The 22856-nt window shown below is 40.4% G+C and overlaps 1 protein-coding gene across 13 annotated transcripts in view; it reads right to left on the bottom strand.

Annotated features, from left to right (window-relative positions):
• LOC104940620 (pleckstrin homology domain-containing family A member 5) overlaps positions 1 to 13038 on the bottom strand; it is a 73460-nt gene extending 60422 nt beyond the window's left edge. For 2 of the 13 annotated variants that reach the window (XM_027272734.1, XM_027272736.1), the window contains exons 1-3: positions 12866 to 13036; positions 12662 to 12738; positions 11330 to 11387 (exon numbers count right to left, since the gene is read on the bottom strand). In XM_027272734.1, coding sequence (XP_027128535.1) covers positions 11330 to 11387; positions 12662 to 12738; positions 12866 to 12957 — 227 coding nt within the window. In that variant the 5' untranslated portion in view covers positions 12958 to 13036. Of the gene's footprint in view, positions 1 to 11329; positions 11388 to 12661; positions 12739 to 12865 lie in introns of all 13 variants that reach the window. The other 11 variants (XM_019260910.2, XM_027272735.1, XM_019260914.2 and 8 more) reach the window with 9 other exon arrangements.
• Between the last annotated feature and the right edge of the window lie 9818 nt (positions 13039 to 22856).

The following is a 22856-nucleotide window of genomic DNA, read 5'->3' on the forward strand; positions in this document are numbered from 1 at the left end:
AAAAAGCAGTTTCACTTTGGGTTAATGTTTGTTGGTAATAACTATGGAAGTCCTTCACACGGTTATGATATTACATAAGGACTCTTTACATGAACGGCTTCTACAAGTGTCAGCACTGGAGATGGACTGGAGACAAAAAAAAAAACCTACCAGTGCACATAATCTCTCCATTATTAGACAAGCAGAGATAAGGTAAGGGTTATAAAGTCTACATATGGATCAGCCAGCTATTTATTCCCTATTACTAACTCTCAGTGTGGTTCTTATGAGCTGGTTAAATATCCAAGGGTCGCACCCAAGGAGCCAAAAGCATTTGTGCTGTCACTGAGCTCAAGAGACACAGACAAGAACTGTAAGAGGATTAAAAACTTTCCATGAGGAAAGGAAAGAAACAACGTCCTGCTGATAGAATACATTATGTAGCCTGAACAACATGTGCCTGGGAGAGACAATCGTGGGACATGTGAGGTCTGCAGGAGGAGCGGTGCAGCCGACGCCGTTGCCAGGAGAGAAAGAGAGGGAATAAGCCAAATCCACAGGACCAGGAGGGGACGATATTAATCCCTTCACTGCTGCTGCTAAATTGAAAACTTGGCAGCCTCCTGTACATCAATATAGAACTACACCCATGTTCAATCCTCTGAAAGAAGATACACTGTAATATTTTATAGGACACTTTTTTATGACGGGGTGATCACTGTGAAAACAGAGGCCTGGATCCTTTTTCTGCGCAGCAGTTGGGGGAAAAAAAGAGAGAGAGAGTACTTACAGCCTGTTTGGATGTGGATGAAGACAAATTCAGAGGCTTTGTAACAATTTGTTTCAGGAAACAGTGCGTTGTTCCAAAGCCCTCTGTGGACATTTTAACATGGTGATCCAAGAGCTCACAGCTGTACAACATTTGAGCAGAGTGACGGCTTCCAAAAGCTCCCTAATAATCACAGACCATCTGGAAAACAACTGGGCTGTGCACTGTCCACTGGACTGAGGGTAGACAGACAAGAGAAAGAGAGAGAGGGAGGGAGAAGGAAAAAAAAAGATAGAGGGCATAGGTTCGGGATGCTAAACCATTTTTTAAGAGCTTAAGAGATACCCATCACCTGGATCACAGAACAGATATCACAGAGCCAAAGTAAAGGGATTTCATCAGCTAATACAGTTTGCTTTCCACTACCACATGCAGACAAAAAGCTCTGGTTTTGTTTTTTACGCCATATCACCATGAGAACTGCCATGGTTGCCTCTTTAAGCTTCAAGCAATATCGAGTTCTTTAATTAAAACAGGCCTTTTAGAAGCAGTCAGTCAGGCTGGACGGGCATTTAAAACAGAAGATGGAGGAGTCTCACAAATGGCTTAAGATCATATCCTGCAAAAGCTTTTGCGCCTTCACATCCCTCTCTTCTCTCCAACTACATGGATAAAAAAGATAAAAGTAAGTGGACTGCATAGAAGAGAATGCAGGGGACTGGCACTCTTTCTACAGCGAAATACTTCCCCAAGAAACATTGACTCTGAGAAGACAATCTGATTCTAAACAATTGATGCTGGCATATCACGTTTTCATATCCTGATAAAATGCGGAATAATAGGTGACCAACAGCATGACAGCCATGGAGGCGGCTGTCCTCAGATTCAACCTGGCAGTAGACGATGGCTCTTTGCAGATTACCACTGGGATTACTTAAATTCAACAGCTCTATCAGCATTCAATCAAAGATGCCACCCAGCTAAGAAGCTTTAAGACCAAAGACTTACTAGTGTGGTACTACTGTGTGCTCCACTATGAAATCCAGGAGGTAGGACTACATTATACATAGTCCGAGTGTTAATGGTATCAGTTTTAGCATTGATGAAATGTGCATTTTGTTCAAAATAATTTGTAAAATGAAGCAAGGTTTAGATTTGTGCACACTCCTGGCAGCCTAAAAGTTAGAGACTTAGACGTCACCTCTTTACTGATGGAGAATATGACCACTGCAGAGAAAAGAGTCTCTTGATCCCGTTAAAAGCAGCCACACCTTTAGTTTCCAATCCTGAGAAAGCAATCTTTCCAATAGGATAACAACAAATGCGTCACACATCTCTGGAATAGGTAGCCAAGGATTAAATGAACAATTGCTGAGAACATCTTGGTCTTAATCAGCACCTGGTTGCGGACACCACAGGATCTCTAACACATATGTTCACACACAGAGCATCCAAACACCAAAAACACACGCACGCTTTTCTTCCAGTGCTAGCCAGATGGCAGGGACCTCACAGAGACTGAAACGCGTGAGAGCAGTCTGAACTGCTCAAAGGCTGCCTAGTTGAGTGTCTGTCTCCCAGTCGGCACCAAGCCTCAGAACAGAGAGTTATGGGGCTAGAGACGGGGATGATGTACAGCAGATCCAGGTCCGCTGGTTTCCCTCTTAAATCACATTACACACACAAGTGAAATGCATGAGTGCCGAGCACTGACAGAGTTAGTGAGTCAGCAGCCACAGCCGTCAGAGCCTCGTCCTGCCAAGGGGGTGAGTAAACACTCTCTCAGAGCTTTACGGTTTGAATAAGTCACTGTCCCTGCTGTGCCATTCGTTAATGTTAGACATGTGTACAGGAAGGAACTCGTTTACAAACATACCATCAGACATTGCATATCGGCTTCAGAATTATGACTACGATGATCATGGGGAGGATTATTTCATTAAAATTGATTAAGTGTTGAATACACATCCAATACCCTTTTACATTAAATCAGTGCATGATAATAATGGACTGGGCCGAGGCAAAGATCGACACGACACGAGGCAGAGTTCATTATTCTCAATCAGATATCAGATAATGTTTCAGCATGTTTTTCTTATGGCAATTTCCCAAAGACAAAAAGGTCACTTTTTAAAAAAAAGTTTGTTTCTAGTTAGTTTAGAAATTTGCACATTGTGTGACACTCTATGGGTGCTCAGGTTTCCACAAATATGTAAGACATGCAGGTTAGGTGAATTGAAAACTAATTTTGTGAAATACACTGTCTGTCCAGCGTGCACCCTGCCTCTCACCGAATACGCACTGAGATTGGCTCTGGCTCCGGCAAAACAAATGAAAGAATCGGGCTCTACTTGTTGCCTTTGTAATAAATCTCTTGAAGTACTTCAAACCAGCCAGGAGCCACACGCTGAGGAAGGCAGAGCCAGAGACTTCTGTATGGGGATAGGTACTGATTTAATTGAAAGAAAATGGAAAAAAAAAGAGGAACTTTTGTGAGCGTTGCCCCGGCAACACTGCACAGGATGTGGTTAATTAGACTTCATTAAGGTTGAGGTTAGGTTTAGCAGCGAGAGTTAACAGGTAACATAGTATGATTGGTATACGTTTTTAGACAACACCAAATATATAGACTGAAAACCTTTTTTCTTTTTTGGCTCAAATAAAATTATGATTTTATTTATAACTTTGGATACATATTTGACACTTTTTTGGCGCATCTATATTCTTGGAAAGAACTATAAGTGCATTTTACATGAAAGAACACATTATAAACAGTCACTGGTGGTGCATGTGGTGGCTGGCAGAGTTTCAGACACAATATACCATGCACTCTAATTTACAACAGTCATTAAACGATTAGTTGTTGATTAGAGCTATATTTGCCATGTCCTAATGAATAATTTTACACCTGCCAGTTAATCATACACAAGCATTTATAATGCTCATTGTATAAAAGCAATTGATCTATACATAGAAAATGAAGTCACATTACATGGAAGGTTAACTGTGTCGTGACAATGCTCTTGCCTATAGCTGCAATGATATTTAATTAATCACAGTGTGATAGAAATAAACACTTGTGATTGGTTAAAGCTTTCTTTTAACTAGGAAGCACTTGATTTGATGCACCAGAACAGGGTACTAACTATAAAATCAATACTACACCTGATTGAATTCAATCAACCTGAGTGAGGAGGCCAAACTTGTGGTCTTTAAATATACAGCCCTATCTTGGATTTAATTCAATTCCCAGTCTAAACACTCGCTCACCTCACTCACTCTCACTGCTGTGACTGGATTGTGACAGGGTTATACACTCAGGTCTGATATAGGGCTTTGCTCACAGATAGACACTTGGATTATTCCCTGGAGAGAACCTTTAAAGTCTGCCATAACTGTGTGTCAGGCAGTTCTGGAGATTTCACAGGGTGGTTGCCCTGAAATATTAAGACCTAAACCCTCAAATCTCACACCTTTACTATATTCCAGGTGAAGCTACAGATAAAGCCACTGCAAACTCACAAGGACAGAAATGAGAATCTCAGTGTGAGCTTGGTTCTCAGATTGTCCCCTGGTGTGTTTTTGATTTCTTAATTCACTTCAGCCGATGTCAGCCATGAAAATGAAAACAAATCCTCTATGCTTGAAATCTGTGACATTCTTCGGATCTCTGATAAAATGCCTCATTTTACTGAAGCCCCTGAAGTGTCAGTGTCTGGAACTGCAGAGATGAAACTTAGACAGAGAACAGGCAAGACAAGAACAAAACTACAACAATACTATAGCTGCTACCATTAGTTGTATAATCAATTAGTTGAACCATTTAATTAATTTCAACTGTTTGGAGAAAAAGTAAAGAAACTTTTCTGGTTTCTTTAGTCCTCTATGTCAGAAAACTGAACATCTTTGGGCTGTGGACAAAACAAAACATTTGAGGATGGACTGCCTGTTGGTAACATGGCAAACAAGTGTATCCACTTGTTGACGATAACAATGGAACAATCGATATAATAACCATAATTCTGTAGTTCCCTGAAGCATGCATCCGGCAAAAAGCTCTTAAAACTTACTGTACACTACCTTCTCAGCACTTAATGACAAGGTTAGCAAATAGCTGTTGTGACCACAGGGGAGCATTTAGTAGCAGATATTTCCTCCACGAGTTGGTGGAGACCAAAAACAGAGCTAAAAGAAACTGAATATTTGAATTCAGTCGGTGACAAGAAACTCATCTTCAAATTAATGTCAATGTTGATTTGTATCTGTTCCATGTTTAAACAGGAAACTATGAGAAACAAGTGATAATAGGGCAACAATTACAATGTGACAATATGTCAGTATTGTGTTGCACAGCTTGCTTCCGCTGTCATTATGACAAGCGGAGGCTCTAATAGGTTATCAATAAGAACCACAGAGTCATCAAAAAAGACGATTTCATTATTTATCTTTGACTGGCAATTACTGCAACTGAATATCGATCCACATCACCGTAACCCGACACTCCTACGTCTAAATGTGCAGTCAGCCAGTGTGTGGGCCTTCAAAGTACAAAATGAGCCCCAACAGCTGAACAGAGATCCACTTGAGAGATTTTTGTCATAATTGGCCAAATTTCAATTGACATGCTTTCTTCTGTTCTGAGTGATGAATTATGCATCAGTAAAAAGTGAAAGTCCTAGTTGCAGAGCAGATAGTACAATATTTATATTTTATGTTTATACTGACGAGGACTCGGAAGTGTCAGATTGCCCTCAAAGGACGCTGACAAAATGTCACTAAATGAAACATTAATAACTGGGCAGCAATCAAGCAAGACTCTTGGTCTAATAGCACAGTGAGGGTCAGCTGTTTCAGCCTCACTCATTAGCCTCAAAACAAGATGTCAGCTATCTCATTGTGTAACGTACTGTAATTAGCCTTGGCTTCAGCAGTCACCCCCTGTCCCTTTACCAGAATGAAGAAAGGGAACTGGCAGGAGATCTGCACCTGTCTGTTCATAAGATTAATTGCTGTAAACACTTCCTGCATCCACAAGGCAACAAACTCGTAATTAGGGTCATCAACCTCATACTAAAATATTTTGTACCGGTTAAGCTGACTTATCCCCATTTATCCCGATATACTCTTGTGAAAGGTTGTCAAGAATCCTCATTAGCAGACAGTGACAAACATTCTGACAACATGCTTGTTCAATTGCCCAAATCATATTCCCCCCGTCTTGTTCAAAACGAGGCTTAAGTTAAAATGTAGGATTATGCGCCACAGAGATAAAATGGGGAACTAAAATCTGCCAGATGGCACGGTCTCATCAAAACGCTGTTTACGTCACAAATAAAACCAAACTGAACAGATACGGCACTCTGGGTGGCTGTTGAATTTACTAGTAGACTCGATTCAGGGATACAGAGACAATGTCATAAACAATAAAATGTCCAGTGGATTCTCTCTCCCTACAGGATGTTGCACAGGGCCTAAGCGGAGTATTATGTGCATGTGTGCATAACATCTTCAGCATCAGAGAGCCCAGCTGCAGATCTTTGCACACAAGTGTAGTTCACTAACAGATAAATCTCCCAACTCTCAACACAGGGTACAAAGTAACACACGAGCAAAGCATTAAAGGTCTGTTAAGCTAATGTGCAGTACGACTGGATGGATGGAGCTCAGTGTTCTCTGATTCATCGCCAAATTCAGCAGTTGAGGTAAGGGCCAAAAGCCACTGGCTCGAAAACTTGAATGTATTAGGATTAATGGGTGGGTGCTATTGACCCGTTACTCTCTTCTCAATGAGCCAAAGGAGATGGGAAGATACAATGATACTGCGGGTGTGTAATGGGTATGTGTTCTTCAAACAAAAGCAAACTAGCACATTTGAAAATAGTTAAGTAACACAGTTTCAATGCATCTTAAAACTTTGCAGAAAGTTCACTGCAGGAAAGATGGTCTTGTCATAATACTGGGCTGTCTATGCAGGACAAATATTTTTGAAATTAGTGCTATTATATGACCGGAGAAAACAGAGAAATGGGCTGTGGTATTCTGTTTTGCTCGAATGGTATAAATGCCACAACAACCAGAATGCACTGGGCCACAACAGACCAATAAAAGCTCCAGCTGATGAGTGAGATACTGCAAGTTAGACGCTCGCAGTTAGATAAAGAGCACACGGAAATATAGAAATCAACAAGGCAACAGAATCTTGATTCATTTTTGATCCGTGATCAACTGACAGTTCAGAGTTCTTCTACAAAAAGGTCAGGCCATGTGATGAGGTCAGGCCAACCTGCCCTATCTGCACAGTACAGATCAGGAAGGATGACTTGACCTCGTCACATGGCCTGACCTTTTTGTATTAGAGCTAAACGCTAGACAAAAATATGACCCACCACCACCTCTCTCTCTCTCTCGATCTGACTCTCTGTAGCAACGGGGGCATGGTCTGCAGATGCAATGTGGTGATGCAAAAAATCGGCCCTCAGAGCTGGCAGGATGTCACCCTGCAGACTTTTTCTTGACAGATGGGTGGGGACCTCTGGGTGCAGGTAATATGCATCTACTCCCCACAATGTAATGATACAAAGCTGGTTGGAAATCAGCAATGTTTCCCTTCAAAAAGGTCCAGCGTGTAAGGTCAGAGGGGCTCTATTTACAGAATTTGGCAGGAATCGTATAGCAGGCAAATATTTTGGATAGATTTACACTTCCTCATGATCTCACTCTCTGTCAGTGGGCTAGCAAGTACTGGACAATTGACACATAGATCCCAAAACTAAAAAAAGGTGTGTTGGAACTGGGCCAACTGCAAACAACCCAGAAACGTACCCAGAATAGAACGGCTCATTCTGAAGAAAGCACTAAGCCGCGACTGATTCAATTAACATCCGCGCTGACCTTCACTCATTCAAAACTCACAGCACCATAAAATAATCAAATCTTGTGATGGGCCATGCCTCTTGTCCACGCTATCGCAGCAACAATCTGCACCTCCATCCTCCCAAACTCATCTAGTCAGAGGACAGTCTACGTCAGCACAATCTGCTTCTCGATGCTCACACTGTGTAACCTGATGGTAACAGCCAAGCCGCACTGCCAGCATGTGAATGGGCCAGATCCCTTTTCGCAGGCTGAAAAAAAAGCCTTGAGTCATAGAAATGACTCAATGATCCAGAGTCTGTAGACAAAAGGAGTGTTGTTTTTTTGTTTTTAACTATTTGCCCCTTGTTGTTAAAAATCTAAGCCTAAACTTGCAAAACTTAACAATACTAAATTGACGACAAAGTAATGATAACCTACTGTAAAATACAAGGAAAAGACTTATCCAGCTGTCATCAGGCTAATGGTCTTGGACAGATTTCAGAGGCTTTCACTGGCAGCCTTGCACAAAGCCTCAAAATGCCCCAAGTACTGTCCAAGACAGTTATCACATAAACCTGTCAACAAGTCCCTATGTCAAAACAATGAGTCACAAAGAAACCAACAGGCAATGATTTTACATTACTCAAGTAAGTTTAAGTACATCTAAGATACAACTTCATCATCAAGGACTGACTGCCTTGAATTTGCTGAAAACATCGTAGAAAACATGTACGAGCAAAGCTGACAAGGAGCATTGCAGTCCTGGGAAGAACAAGGCACATACTGCATCACAAAACGCTGTATATTCTTTTTTTGTTGCCATGTCTAATTTATTGTCTGGAGGAGTGGTGTAGCACTTACAAAAACACCCAACATCCATTATGCATACTGCAAAAAAGGACCATATGGATAGTAAATATTGAGGTTTTTGCAAACACACTATTTTTTTATGTCTTGAAGTCTGTGGGTCTAGTAGTAGAACTGACCACAGCACAAATTATGTATAAGGAAAGAAATTATTTATGGTCAGGTAATATACAGAAAATGCTTGCTGACAGGGAAGGTAGTTATAATTTGAAGATTTTATTTAAAGAAGTGTTGTGTTCATACAACTATGTGTAATGAGTTGGAAGAGGAAGTCAATAATAATACTCCTTTCAAGACGATACACAAAAAAAATGTTTTCCTGAGGTATAAGAATGAGAAAGGGCTTTGATGTTAGTACATGTATGTATAGGTGCATGTGCGCACATAGGTGTGTGTATATGTGTATGTACAGGAGTTGTGTTCTGGCATGACATGACATGAAACGACAAGTAGCGGCAAGGGGTAGGAACAGCTAAGTGCATACTTCCTCCTCCTCAAACTTTAAAGATTTGTCTTGTTTCTTCAAATAGAACAATAAATGTTTTAAATAAAATATACATAAAAGGAAAACTTGTGTAGCAGTACTCACAGCCAGTGTAAAGACACAAATATATAGTAAAACAATAAAGTGGAACCAGAAAACCTGTTGGAAAAATGTGTCTTATTCATGTGTCACATACACGCCAATGATCTGCATTTTGCCAATAAAATCTGCATCAGCACTCGTGCAAATGTAACTTATAGTCTACCCAATGAGCAGCAGTATAGCATGTTGTATGGCCACAACATGGACATCGCACGAGCTCGCAGTTTAGCTTTCAGTAGGTTGATTTCATGCAGTGCTGACAGGCACCACTAATGTGACAAAGGGGAAACAGAGGTGAGAGAGGACACAGAGACGCCATGATGTGAGCAAGGGGAAGGTAACAGTATCCTGCACAAATGAATGATATGTCATGTTGCTCTATTCTAAAAGAAAAAAAAAATGTTTATATTGCATAAATTTGATCACACTGCTGGTCAGTTTTTGTTTAAGGTCCAAACAAGGCGATATGCTGGGACTATTTCTCTGTGGCTTAGCTAAACCAGCAGAACATGAGGTTTTGGTTTGCAGTTTGTTTGTTTTTTTTTGTTTTTTTTTGTGTCATCTTTACTGAGAAGTGGTGCATCAGCTAATACACGGCTGCTGCAAATTGTCTATTTATTTTCTCAGATAAGCAATGGCCTTCTTATAGCTACTAAGATGAGATAAGATTTGAAATGTCTGAGATAATACAATATTAAATAAGTGGCAAATGCAAGTGTCAGCAGCTGAGCTAGTACATAATGAATAGACGATTTAAGATATACTTATCATTCTTGGTAAGATCTTGTGTATATTTGTGAATACATTCCCTCAGTTACTACAGTCCTCAGTTATACCTTGTGTTTCACAAACAGTAGAGTGACTTCTATTGAAAGCTAACTAAGACATGCACAACTGGGTTTAGACTAAAAAACAAAGCTGCAAATTCATCTGCAGCTTCTGAGGACACAATATTTGAATACAAATGACTTCTCCGATGCAATTATAAACTTGTCTTGAAACTTAATGTGTCGAAAAATGTAGCAAAAGCATTTTACACTTGCGAAACGCAGTCTGCACACTTTGCAGCCACCAGCACGATGAGTTTGTGACTTGTTTCACAAAGAACATTACCATGTCGTTGAACTGTGCCAGAATCACAGTGATCAACTAATGAATGTGGTCTCCAAGTCTGTTTTGCGCAGAGAAGCTGTGATAAAATGCTGGAATATAAAATTACTGCCTTTCAGTCAGGCTGCCTGGCAAGCTGCCACGTGAAGCGCCTCAAATTCATGAGGAAGTCAAAGACGGAGAGGGGATTCAGTGGGGATAATAAGGCATAATATCCTAAATTCTTAGTCTGTGTAATGCAGTGTCTTCAATCATACAGAAGCGTTTTGGCAGCTGAGATTCATCTGTAAAATATCCATACCTGCTGTTTGAGAGGAGTGTTTCATTAGGAGATGCAAAAGAACTAAACAGTTGAATTCACATCCTTGGATTTAAAACATTTTGAGTACGGATGATGAATCTGCTCTGACTGGAAGACAGCACTTGTGATCTTTTTCCATTAGTCGCATGCATCACACTACCACGGAGTATAGAGAAGAAAATGTGAAATATACTTCACCGACTATGTAACAAATCCAGCTACCGATGTAATTTGTGTAGTTCCTGGCCTTCAAACAAAACTCCTGCCCACACACTACAAACTGGGGATATGATGTTCAAACAACATCAATGGAAGGAGATAAAATGTCTTTAATACTGTAGGTTGGCATGTACCTCGGAGATATGCGCCAACATTTACTTAAGACAAATGTCAATTTAAACAGTAAGTAAACCACATAAACCTAAAGAGAGAGGATAAGAGTTTTTTGGACATAAAAAAGAGAACACATTATTCGGCTTCGGATCAACTCTTCAAACAGGCTGAGCTCTGTGCAGGGTAAGTCTGAATTTTAAAAAAACATCTCTCAAGAAGACAGCAACCACACTTTGCCCATGTCTGTTTAGTATTTGCACAATGTCTCTGCGTAATCATTAACTTTTGCGATAGGCTTCTCCAGTACAGAGACAAGGAGTAAAGGTTCCAAATTTATGGCCATGCAATGTTTACTTCAAATACACAACACCTTTTCAGGTATGTGAGCGAGCCTTTCATTCAAAGTGATAAAGCCGGTGATGAATAAATACCAGTTTATGAAGAGGCATGCTGCAATCATGACAACATGCTTTGAATTTATTTAAATCCAGGTTCTTTCTTGTGGGGAGGGAAAGGTGTTAAAACTCACTTGATAAAGCATCGTGCACCCTCAAAAGTATATCCTTCCTCCCATCCAGTGGGTAGGTCTGTGAAAGAGGGAGAAACATGTGAACACAAACTGGCGGAACAAACAGATGTTGTGTGCATTAAATTCACTAGGGCTATGCATTCCCAGCTGTCAATTCACACAGTAAGACACAGAGATTAAGAAGAACTATTAGTCAACCAAAAAAAAAACATAAATCTTTTTATCCTTTTTCAAGCAAGAATGCCAAAAATCTACTCTCAAATGTGAAGAAATTGGTGCTTTTTCTTCAAGAAATGGAGAAACTGAGCAATTTGTTAAGACTCTTAGGTTTGTAACTATTATTTTCATTATCAGTTAATATGTCAATTATCTTCTTAAGCAACCAGTTAATTGTTTGAAAATGGCAAAAACAAAAAGAAACACCAAAAAAACTGTAAAGACTACCCATCATAGTGCACTTAAGCTTCTTCACATCTTCACATAGCAAAGATATTCAATCTATTACCAAAAAATAATAATTAAAATCAGAAATTTCTCATGAATTAGAATCTGGAACTGTGGAATATTTGACATTTTTTGCTTAAAAAAAAGTACTTTTGCTATTAATTATAAAAAAAATGTGACGATGCATTTTCTGGCAATCAACAAATCTGTTTGGGCTATGGGAAACTGAACTGAATAAATTGATCATTTTGTATTAGAAATCACTGTAAGTGAGAGACATGTATGCAGATGCAGCAGCCACTCAATAACATTAGTGGGGATGCTTTGCAGACACTCACAAGAGGAGGGAGCTTCATGGTGCCGCAAGGAGCTCGTTTCTATCATGTAACACACTGCGTTTAAACTTGGTTAGGAGATTTCTCGTCGAGAGGAAGCTCATTTAATAGATTTACAACTAACCTTTACCAGCTCTTTAGTCCAGGGCAGCTGTTGCTGCGTAGCTGTCACACTATCTAATTACACGTGTGGGGGGGGGAAAGGCTACGTTAGTTTAATCACGCGTGTGTGAAAAATTGGTTTAACACGCAGATAAGTTTCAACTTCACCAAACTGACCACAGACAAAAAAATAAATAAAAATAAAAGGGGGGGGGCTGAGGTTCACGAGGAGGTGGCACGAGCAAGGGCGGACTTCACTTTTCACATCACGAGCGACAAAAGCCCACTCGTGTGTTCAGAAACACAGCGTGGATGTCACAGCCTTTTTCTCTCACTGTGGTCAAAGTATTTATTTATTTTTATTTTTTTATTATTAAGGGGGGGCAAACAGCAGCTCAATGACGTTTTAAACCCAGCACAGAAACTTGACAGCCGTCAGGTGACACCTTACCTGGAGTTTTTCTGTGTCCGGTTATTACCGCTTCGCCACTCACTGGATGCAGCCAGGTTGTACTCTTGGCTTCTTCGCTGTTAGAGAGAGATATACAGAAAGAGAGAGAGAGAGAGAGGGGGGAAATCATTCATAATCACACGGTGACTTTGTCCGTATGAGAAACGAACACGAATGACCCGAGTCCGTTTTTACTTTACTCACTTAATGAAGAAGACGCGTCCATCCCGAGTAACGCCGTAACTCCAGGAAGAAGGGAGACAAGAAATCCACTCGGGTTGTAGATCCGCCGCCATGTCTGGCAATACTGTATGACAACCGCGCGGCTCCGCTCGCTCAGGCAGCGCGTACACGGAAACCTTGGCAACGGCGGATAGCTGAGAGGAGGGCAGGAGCCCAGGGGGCAGGCAGGGCAGGAGCCCAGGGGGCAGGCAGGGCAGGCAGGTACATGCAACTCATCTGTCTGAGGGATGGTTTGATTGACAGAAAGTCAAATTTCATCTTTAAAACTTGTTTTTTGTGCTGTTTTTCTTTTGTGTGGCACTTTCTTTTACCCCTTGCTGTGTTATTGTTGTCTCTCTCATGGCTGTGGATGCTCATTGTTCACAACAAAGACACCTACCATGGGGGGCAGGGAAGGATTAACCATCCAGATGAGGGGAGGGGGCCCCCCAGGGCAAAATTGATCTTCTGGGCCCCCCTACAGTATTCACAGCAGACAGTTTGACTTGTTATAGCAGGGGAAAGCGCAGGTGTTACTAATATTATTAACATAAATTGGCTCCTTTTTATTCGACACAAGAGTGTGACAGTGAGCCAATGTGCACCCTGACGAGGATAAAGCTACAAGGAAAATCAGCCATCCTCAGAGAATAAGGCCTATTAAGGAAGATGGACTTGTATTCTCTGGTAGTGTTTACAGTTTTCTTGCTGGAATGACATTTTCTGTGTGGTAATTTGATTAAGCACATCACTTTATGGATTGTGCATTACCCACCAGGGAAAGTGGGCACCTGCCCAGGAGGCCCAGAACCTCAGGCTCAACAAAAAACCTCAGACTTGCTGCATTCACGTCACTTGGTTTCGGTAATTTGATTAATTTGACATTATTATCTGAACTGGACCGAAATTAAGACCTTAATTGGTTTAGCTTTAATTGCGCTTTAATTTAAAAAGAATCAGCCAGATTGTACTAATCTGCCGTGGTAACCCTAGATTGCGAAACTCTCGTGAAATTTATACCCGCTGTTTATACATGTGGGAGAAGGTTGTGTTTAAGGCAATTCTCCCAGAAAGCTGCTGTTTATGTCCCATGTGAAACCAAATCTTAACATTGACTTATTATTTTACTCTAAACCACAATCTTTTCTTAAACCTAACCAAATAGTTTAGGTGCCAAAACCAAACCAAACTGATTTCTTTCTTTTTTTTTTACAAACAATAAGACAACTAAGGCCAATATGAACACTTGTTTTCAGATTTTATGATGAGTATGTCCACCTTTCTGTATGGACTTAAATATGACCACAGATATGTTTCAGACTCCAAAACAAGAATATTTTAAAGCGGAAACAACACATGCAGATGAGGCGCTCAACAGCAGTATATCATCCCTTATGTCTCTCTCTCCCCTCATTACCCCAATTACCATCTACATTTAAATGCTTAAAAAACTCACACGAGGCCTCTTTTCAAGACAGTGCCTCTAGGTCAGCTAATAGCAGGAGCCACCTTGAGTCCCTTATCATGTCAGATGGTATTGTGAGTTTGTGGAACATCTTCCAAAACAAATGATCAATTAAATTAGCACAAACCAGATGACACACAGTAAGCCTGCAGCTTTTGTGGCCCCTGGAGTCCTCGTATCCTGGGGAACTTGTCTGCTTTGACTGGTTGGTAATTCAGTCTTGGCACACACAGACAAGACACACACAAAGCAGTGGTGAATACGCACTTTTAACTCTACCTTTAGGGTCTCCACCTTCTGTCATTATGCTGTGAAACTACAGCATCAGCCTTTCACAACATACAAAGACAAGTCATCTAACACCGCCGTGCCTGGCCTGTTTGTTGTGTTGCATTGTGTTCTAGACACATGGTAAGCCACTGTTTTTTGTGGTGGCTGTAGGTGGAGGTGGGAAGTGTGGACATATCTGCCAACTGCCAGGTCATCTACTTTGGAGAATAACTCAATAGAGAGAGGAAGCAGTTAGGCAGTTAGGGCCTGATGCCCCCCCTGGTCAGATGTCAAACACTAAGCTCTTTGTTTTATTTACCTGGGGTAAAGCAGCACAGCCTTCTGGTTATACAAAAGAAAAATAACCGCTTGTTTTTCCCCTGGTAGTTAAGACAAAGATCCATGAGAAGAAAGAACATAACAGTATTGAACAAAGCTAAGTTTCATGTGCTGTTTACATCTGAGACAGGCACACAGCTAAATACAATCCATTTTCTAACCTTTTGATAAAATCTGTAGAAAATGTTTTGATTCTGATATTCAGGCATTTTTCAACAGTTAAAGTAGGAAATAGGCACAATATCTTACTTGCCCAAGCTCTAGCTTGTCCATCACTATTTAATCCCTTTCAGAAGCTCTATGAATGAGATCCATTAGGTGGAAATAATTGGATTAAAGCCCGCTACCTACCTGCATGTGCTGGTATACCCGTGGGATCTGAAAGTGAGGTAGTGTCTGAAAGCCAGAGTCTCTGCTTCTCAGTTTTCCAACAGGTAAATCTTCTCATGTCTTGCCATTATTAGCATTCAGAGAAGAAAAGTGAAACATTTAAGCACTATTTCCTTTTCCTGACTGACTGGAAATTATAGGATAACCTGATATATGACACACAAAGCGTTGCACTGATAGGTATATTAGTCAAAAGTACTACTATAAAAGTATTTCTAGTAAAGCCAAGAAACTTTTTTCGCAGGTGCCCTTAGTCAATAAGCAAGTTTCCATGGACTTCTGTTTTCAAGGTCTGACACTACTGACATAACAGGTCCAGCTCGGTGGGTCAGTTCGTGTAATTCTTCTTTTGGCAGGAGCGCAGACATTTCTCATCTGGAGCCTACAGTTGCCAGGGTGAATGATAAATGCCTTCGCTCTGCTGTAGCTTATCAACAGCACTCAAGCAATCCAATACCATTTAGTTAAAGTGGGAGCCTAAATGAGAGTGACATAGTATGTTTGTCTTTCTGCAAAAAGGTAAGGTCAGTACAGGACGCGCATGTGGGGGGCTGTGTTGAGTAATAGAAAATGGAAAGATATGGAGAACAAGCCAAAACAGATCTGCATCCATTAAGCCTTGGCCCCTGCAGATTTGCTTATTCTTTTTGTCAGGCAACGATTTCTCTGGGATCCAATAAATGTCACACTATACTTAAGTGAGCCTCTGGTCATAATGTCATGGAAAGTCACAATCTGCAGAGACTTTGAAAGATCAGAAAGAAAACTTGTGAAAACGAGCCTATTTCACACCCTTGTTTTAGAATCAAAGCAACAAGATCAGCTGAATAAAACAATACAACCATCTTCTTAAAGACTCAATTCAACTCACAAAATATGAATTCATATCTTAAAGGAGACTTGGGTGTGAATACATAATTGCAAAAATAATCATTATTGAGTATAAACATTATGCCTAGTTTACATTGTGTAGCGCATTCTTACATAATTCCTGCACGCTCGGCAGGGCGAGCGTTCTCTGTTTAGCGGCACAGGCCAGACTTAAGGCATCAGTATGTAATTAATGGTTACACATTATCAAGCAGCTGTTGGAAGGCTTTGTTCTGGTGCCAGCTCAGCAGTAGCCTCGTGCCTGTCTGTGCTAGGTAAGAGGGAGGACTCTCCTCTTAAAACTGGAGCCACTCTGCATCTGTGCGGACTTCTTATCTGCTGGCATCAAAAGCCTTTTGCAGATAGAGCAATCTTTCATCCTGAACACAGTGCTTTGAAATTAGTGGATTGGAAATGAGGGAAATTTTATTACATTGCCACTTAACTACTACTGAGGGAAAATTACTCATTCTTTGATTAGATAAAAATAACAGTTCCTAATATAGGCCCAGGAAGTGTTCAGCCCACAAGTACATTATAAAACTAACTTAGCGGTCACAGTAACTTCCTATGGTACGGTACTATTTATCCTATCCTTTACGCATTGCTCAATCATGTTAACATGATGTCATCTGTGCTTCTCCGATTGCAACACAGTATCATTTGACTGGCATGCAAAACCCACAGACCAGTGTAGCTACTAGCGCCAGTCAAGTCAGCAGGAAAGGGTAATAGGCAACACTGGAAAAAATTGAATAACACTTAATTTAGTTGTAGATGCAAAGGTATGCAGTAGTAGCAATACATATGGTGGGAATATGGGTCACTAGGCTTGAAAAAATTAGGTATATATTTCTCACAACTCACCTCTGAATCATTAAACATGCTTCCTCTGAATCACTGTTAGTCACAGCCTGACAAACACCCAACCCACAAATGGCTCTATGTTCACCACAGCAATGACCTCACTGGATCCATAGCTTTTTTGGATGCAGTCCAAATGTTTTTCTTTCCATCTTTTATGAGATTTCCACTAGTGTCCACTACTCTATTTTGTAATTAGAGGATGCTGTAAGTGGCCTGAGTCAGTTTTATACTGAAGTGATTGTGAAGGGAAATGCTTTGCAGCTCTGCCGTGACAAAAAAATAAAAAAATAAAAAATCAAGCAAAGTTATTTCCTCCAGAACTGCTGGGTTTTATTTTGCCGTGTAAAGTAAAAACAGAGCTGGATTTGTGTTCAATGTGATGTTGTTATTCATGCTAAAGTACTGAAAAAGTTGACTGCACAGCTCCAGATTAAGGTTTTCGAGTCTTAGCCATACTGTTAAGACCAGCAGCAGAAGCAGACGGTAATAAAGCGGCATACATCTGTATGAAAGGGCCATAGCTCGACCTCCCATGATTAATGTGTCTGTTAAATATCTAATCATCATAACCGTAACCCACATGTTTTCATTAGGGATGATTGGTTTAGACAAGAATCTGTGTGTAGAGAATGAACTTGCTTTCCTGCACCTCTCTCTGGATCAAAAAACTGAACTGCTTAATTAATTGCTATCTATGCTTAGTAAGCGCTACGAAAGACTGCTGTAAATGCACCGGACTTTAAATCATCCACACGAAACATGAGTGGGTTCCCTATTGATTGCAGCTGGCACCATTAGTCAAAATATTCCACTGTGTCATTTAAGTAATGGAGTAGATTATTAATTAAGATGAAGGACTACTTAACATTGATCAGAGTCTTAAGCGGCACTTTGGTATAATTCATAAATCACTTCATATGGGTGTGATTCCCCAATATACAGTGCTCATTAAAGCTCATCACGTGTGCTGACATCACAAATCCTGACCCGCAGCATCTCCTGGTTTCATCTTCATGAGTGCAAGGCTGCTTCACCCCGCAGTGTGTTTATGCTTAAGTAGCAGATTATAGATCAGTTCTTGGAGAACTACTTCAGGCCTAGTGCTGCGTAATGTGAAAGTGCTGTTTCAGGCATGGTTTTCTGGTGGGAGTAGACCAGGCCACATTCCACTGCAGACATCTTAAACGCTTGAGCTGATATACAAATTTAATCAAGGTGTGGATGTGAAACCAACCAAGAAAATTCATCTTACTTTTTTTTTCTTTCTTTTTTTTTTAAACAAAGAAGCTGATGACATGTACTTGTATAACAGTGCAACCACAACATCTGTTTGTCTTTGCAATATTCAGGATGTCTCAGCATGCAGTCCTCCCCTGTTGACACACATATCCTGTGTCTGATGGGAAAGCAGAGCAGTGTGACAAACAGGTCATGAGCATCTTCTCGGGGCAGCGAGGGTCATGTGAGCGACAGTGAGAAAGGCTCCAGTCCAGGAATAATTCTCTAAGGCGGATGGCAAGAAATCCTCAAGGACAACATTGATATTCCCAAATGATCCTGGAGTTAGAGACAATAAACTTTTTAAAGTTTTTAAAGAGCTGACTAACCCTCCCACTCTGTTATCGTAATACATATACATACTACTAACAAATTCAAAGAGAGCTGCCTAACACATGAATATAAATTAAAAGGAAAGATTCAGTTTTAATAGGGTGCACGTACTGCAATACAGCTCATACACAGGAGAGAAGAAATAAAAACCTTGTACACAGAATATTGTGTTCATATGTGAAGGAAAAAGTGTAAGGCACACAAAGTAGCTGAAACAGCAAAAGAACAGAAAGTGTTATGCACAACAGCACCCTCACTGTGCTTCTCTGTCAAAGCGTGGCTTTGAAAGAAAATCGAACTAAAATGCTGTATTCTATCCATGTGAAACAAAGTAACCTCCAAAGTAATTAATTATATAAAAGGGACTAAATTAGATATTCTAGAAAATGAAGGAAACATATGACCTAGTCTTTGACATCACAGTACACATATTTATGTATGAACATCTGCTCTGCTTGCGGCTATTTTGAATCCGGAGCTTTTCAAATTCAAGGTCATGCAAAACTGCAAGATCTGCACAACACTCGACTTGGCATGATCAAAGTGTCTTGACGGCATCAGCCTCTTGCTTATTGGTATTACCAGGAACAGTTGTTAAGTCATGCCTGGAGGAGTTTCTTTTTTGGGACGCAGGAAGTTATTGTGAAATCCTGGATTTCCTCAGAAGAAATAAGTCACTCTGTTACGTGTGGCTGTGTGCTTATTCACGCTCTTCTGTGAAAAGTGAGTTTCATTTACTGTACTAAAGCAACAGCCTATCTGTCAAAGTGTCTGTTTTTCTCAAATTATTGTTTTCTTCACAATCTGACACACACCCTTCAGCGTTGGGTAACGAGCTTTATGAACTATAGAGAGAACTGAGGGGGAGCTCTTCCATCTTTATTTGTTTATACGGTGACGCCACACTCTGTAGTAATTTACTAGAAGGATGGATCGGCCTCTGATTGATGAAGTATGCAGTTAGAAACCACACAGCCTTATACTCATACACACCATCATGTTATATTGACAAAGGAATTTAATATTCTACCACCAATAATCTGTCCATAGAGACCTCTTAAGGCTAGCACTTTACAGCATGTTAATAAAACTACCCAAGCAAAACAGGGGGGGGCTTGAGTCATTTTGCATCAGAAGCCACTAGTGAAACTAACTCCCACACAATGCTCTTACTGGAATACAAAAATGGATGTAAAATATGAATATAAAAATAAACAAAGGTAACAGGTACAGACGGGAAATCTAATAATTTGATATAGTGTGATGTTTTCCCTTTATTTGCTGTTCAATGTTTGTTAGAAATTGTTTTAATGAAACACACACAGCACAGTGTTTCTGCTGTGTGTCACTTTTAATGATATCTGAGAAACAAACACCTTTTTCTCAATCATGTCAGACCACACTATCAATTCTGGATGAACACAAAATCCTTTAATTAAAACCTTTTTGAGCATCTCCCTTTTCCCCGATGCATTCAATGACTGCTCTTCATCTATTCTGCTTATGTGGCAGATTGCACGTTGCGCTGAGTCAGTGACACAGCTTTTGGCTTTTGCCTCCCACTTCACACCTGCTCCGGTGTAGTGAGGTCCATTTTTTTTATTTGGAATATCAAACACAGAGCTCACACAGCGACACCACAGACTGAAAAAGAAACATACATATAATCATGTAGTTGTAGCCATGTGGCAAGATGAAAAGTGTTAGCAACAGTAAAAAAGGGCTGGAGCAGTAAATTGACTCTGAATCAATGAGTAGGAGTGAAGGGTTGTGGGAAATGTGAGCTCATTTCCTCCCTTGTCAAGGTCCAGCAAGCATATGGGTAGTACAGTACATCAACATCCTGGCATTTACTGCGCATCACACAGAGATGTAAAGAATGGTTTACGCTCACTCTCCGTAATTAAAAATATTTTCTAAAACAGCATTTCAATGAAGCATCCTGTGATTACATTTTATTTTATAATAATCCTCAAAAACAGAAGATTTGAATTCATTGACATCTCTTTCTGAGGGATAGTGCCATAGTTATTGTGTGAGTGTCTGCATACACATCTAAATTTGTCAGTCTGTTGGATAGGCAGTAGGACGCAGCTGAGCCCTGGGGTGAGGTTGTGTTTGGGCCACTAAACACGTCCCGTGTGCTGAGCACCATTGGGTACTTCTGGGCCATCTGTTTTCTATACTGGGACACTGAGGCAGAGCAGCCGAGGTAAGGCAAGAGTTTCTTGTGGTAGCTACTCTAATCAATAAGTATTGATTCCTCGCTTATCTCAAATACAGCCAGGCTGATGAGATGTCACACATCTGACCTCCTGCAGGGAGCATTGTCTGCAGGGTAAGTGGTGTGCGGAACAAAGACACAGCATTACAAATACGCAAGCAAAATGCTTGCATACCAGTGGTTTAGAGGAAAGACATATATACTGTATACAAGGATAGGTATGCACAGATTTGGATTTTGGCACTACATATGTGCACATAGGATGTGCTCACCTTTTTCACATTGAACTTGTCAAAGCTCGCATGGACCAGTTATCCCCCTGCTATCCTCCTCCTACCTCTGCAGCTCTCACTCTCTCTTGTTGCAGACAGACAATTAATCAGTGCTTTGTCGGCTCTGTGGCTCACATTCACTGCAGCTGCTGTGCTCAGCGGAAAGGTAAAATAAATAAAGAGCAGGCAAACCTTCTGAAATGATGTCATGCGGATGGGCGGATGGATGGATGGATGGACTGCTGTATGACAGCTTTTGTGAAAATATCCTTTTCAAAGCCTAAAAGAACGGGTGAATTCACACAGGCATCAGAATAACAATACTTAGTAGCATAATAAACATTTTTGACAAATGACAATAAAAATCTACAGCAGGCACAGAAACAAATTCAGATGTGTGTAGGTATGTATAGCCTATAGATCAAAGAGCTCGCTGACAAGAAAGTCTACAGGGCATAGGAAGGTGGTGGAGTTACAGCAATATTTCACCTCTCCCTTCTCCCTGCCTCAGATTTACATATGCATCAAATCATAATTCCTTGGACTGAAGACGTCTTTTAAATTCTCTGTCTAATCCTTTCTATATGGAGAGCTGGATATAGTGACAGTACACAAAGGGATGCTATAAACAGTTGATTTCAGTAGAAAGCTGGGACCACACTCAGTCACAATGAAGAAATGCTCATTTGAATCCACTTGGGAAGATTTGCCCATCCCTGGCTTAAACTTTACTGACTATTTCACAACCAATGAAAACTAAAGCAACCACAGTAATCCTCCATATACTTTATGCCCATTGTAGAAAAACAAAGCTTTTCACATGGTCCACTTCTAAAGCTTGGACACTGGCAGATCAAGGATGATTCCATCCTTTTAAAAATCCTTAACATCTCTGTACATGCCAGGACAGAACAATGTCTGATTGGCAAACCAGTTTGATGTGGAGTCAGAAGGTGTGATACCTACTGTAGCCAGTAACTGTAATAGCAACTGATCTATTTTCAGTAGGTTCATTGTTGCTGCTTAATGAATTCTTCTCAGATCAAATATTTATTTTAAATGACACCAGTGTTATTCTTTCTTTCTCTAAAGAACTTCATTTGTGGACAGTGTCATAATGAATAAAATCGTCACAGAAGACATTTGGAAAATGACAGAAAAGGCAAAAAACTGGCAAAGAATCAGAGCAGAAAGGATTGGAATAATTGCATTTGTGACTACCATGCAATTACAGTAGTGTACACAAAATGAGCTCCTTGATTCCTAATTTGCAGCTGATGACTGCTGTGAAATGCAATTAATGGATTCCTGGTTTATTTAGTGAGCTGTGATGAACGTGTTCCTCTGAGCTTACTGAGGCAGACTGCGGCATACAATGCTCCATCCTGGCTGAACATAAGGTCTTCATTCTGCGAGGATGTAAGAGGAGACAGAAAAAGAAAGGCACATTCACAGAAATGTAAATTTAGATATAAGTAAAAGAAAATGCCCTACATTCACTGTTAACACGTGTTAACAAGTTTAATATAGAAACAGGAGACAAAGATAGGTATCACCTGACAGATTCAATAATCGCTCTGAGGTCTCTGTTAGGTGACGGGGTTGTCAAAACAGCAGTCTCTTGTTTAAAATGTGTTTGGTTGAGTACCATGCAAAGGGCACATG

This window comes from Larimichthys crocea, chromosome XXI (assembly GCF_000972845.2).
Source record: "Larimichthys crocea isolate SSNF chromosome XXI, L_crocea_2.0, whole genome shotgun sequence".
Taxonomy (NCBI): domain Eukaryota; kingdom Metazoa; phylum Chordata; class Actinopteri; family Sciaenidae; genus Larimichthys; species Larimichthys crocea.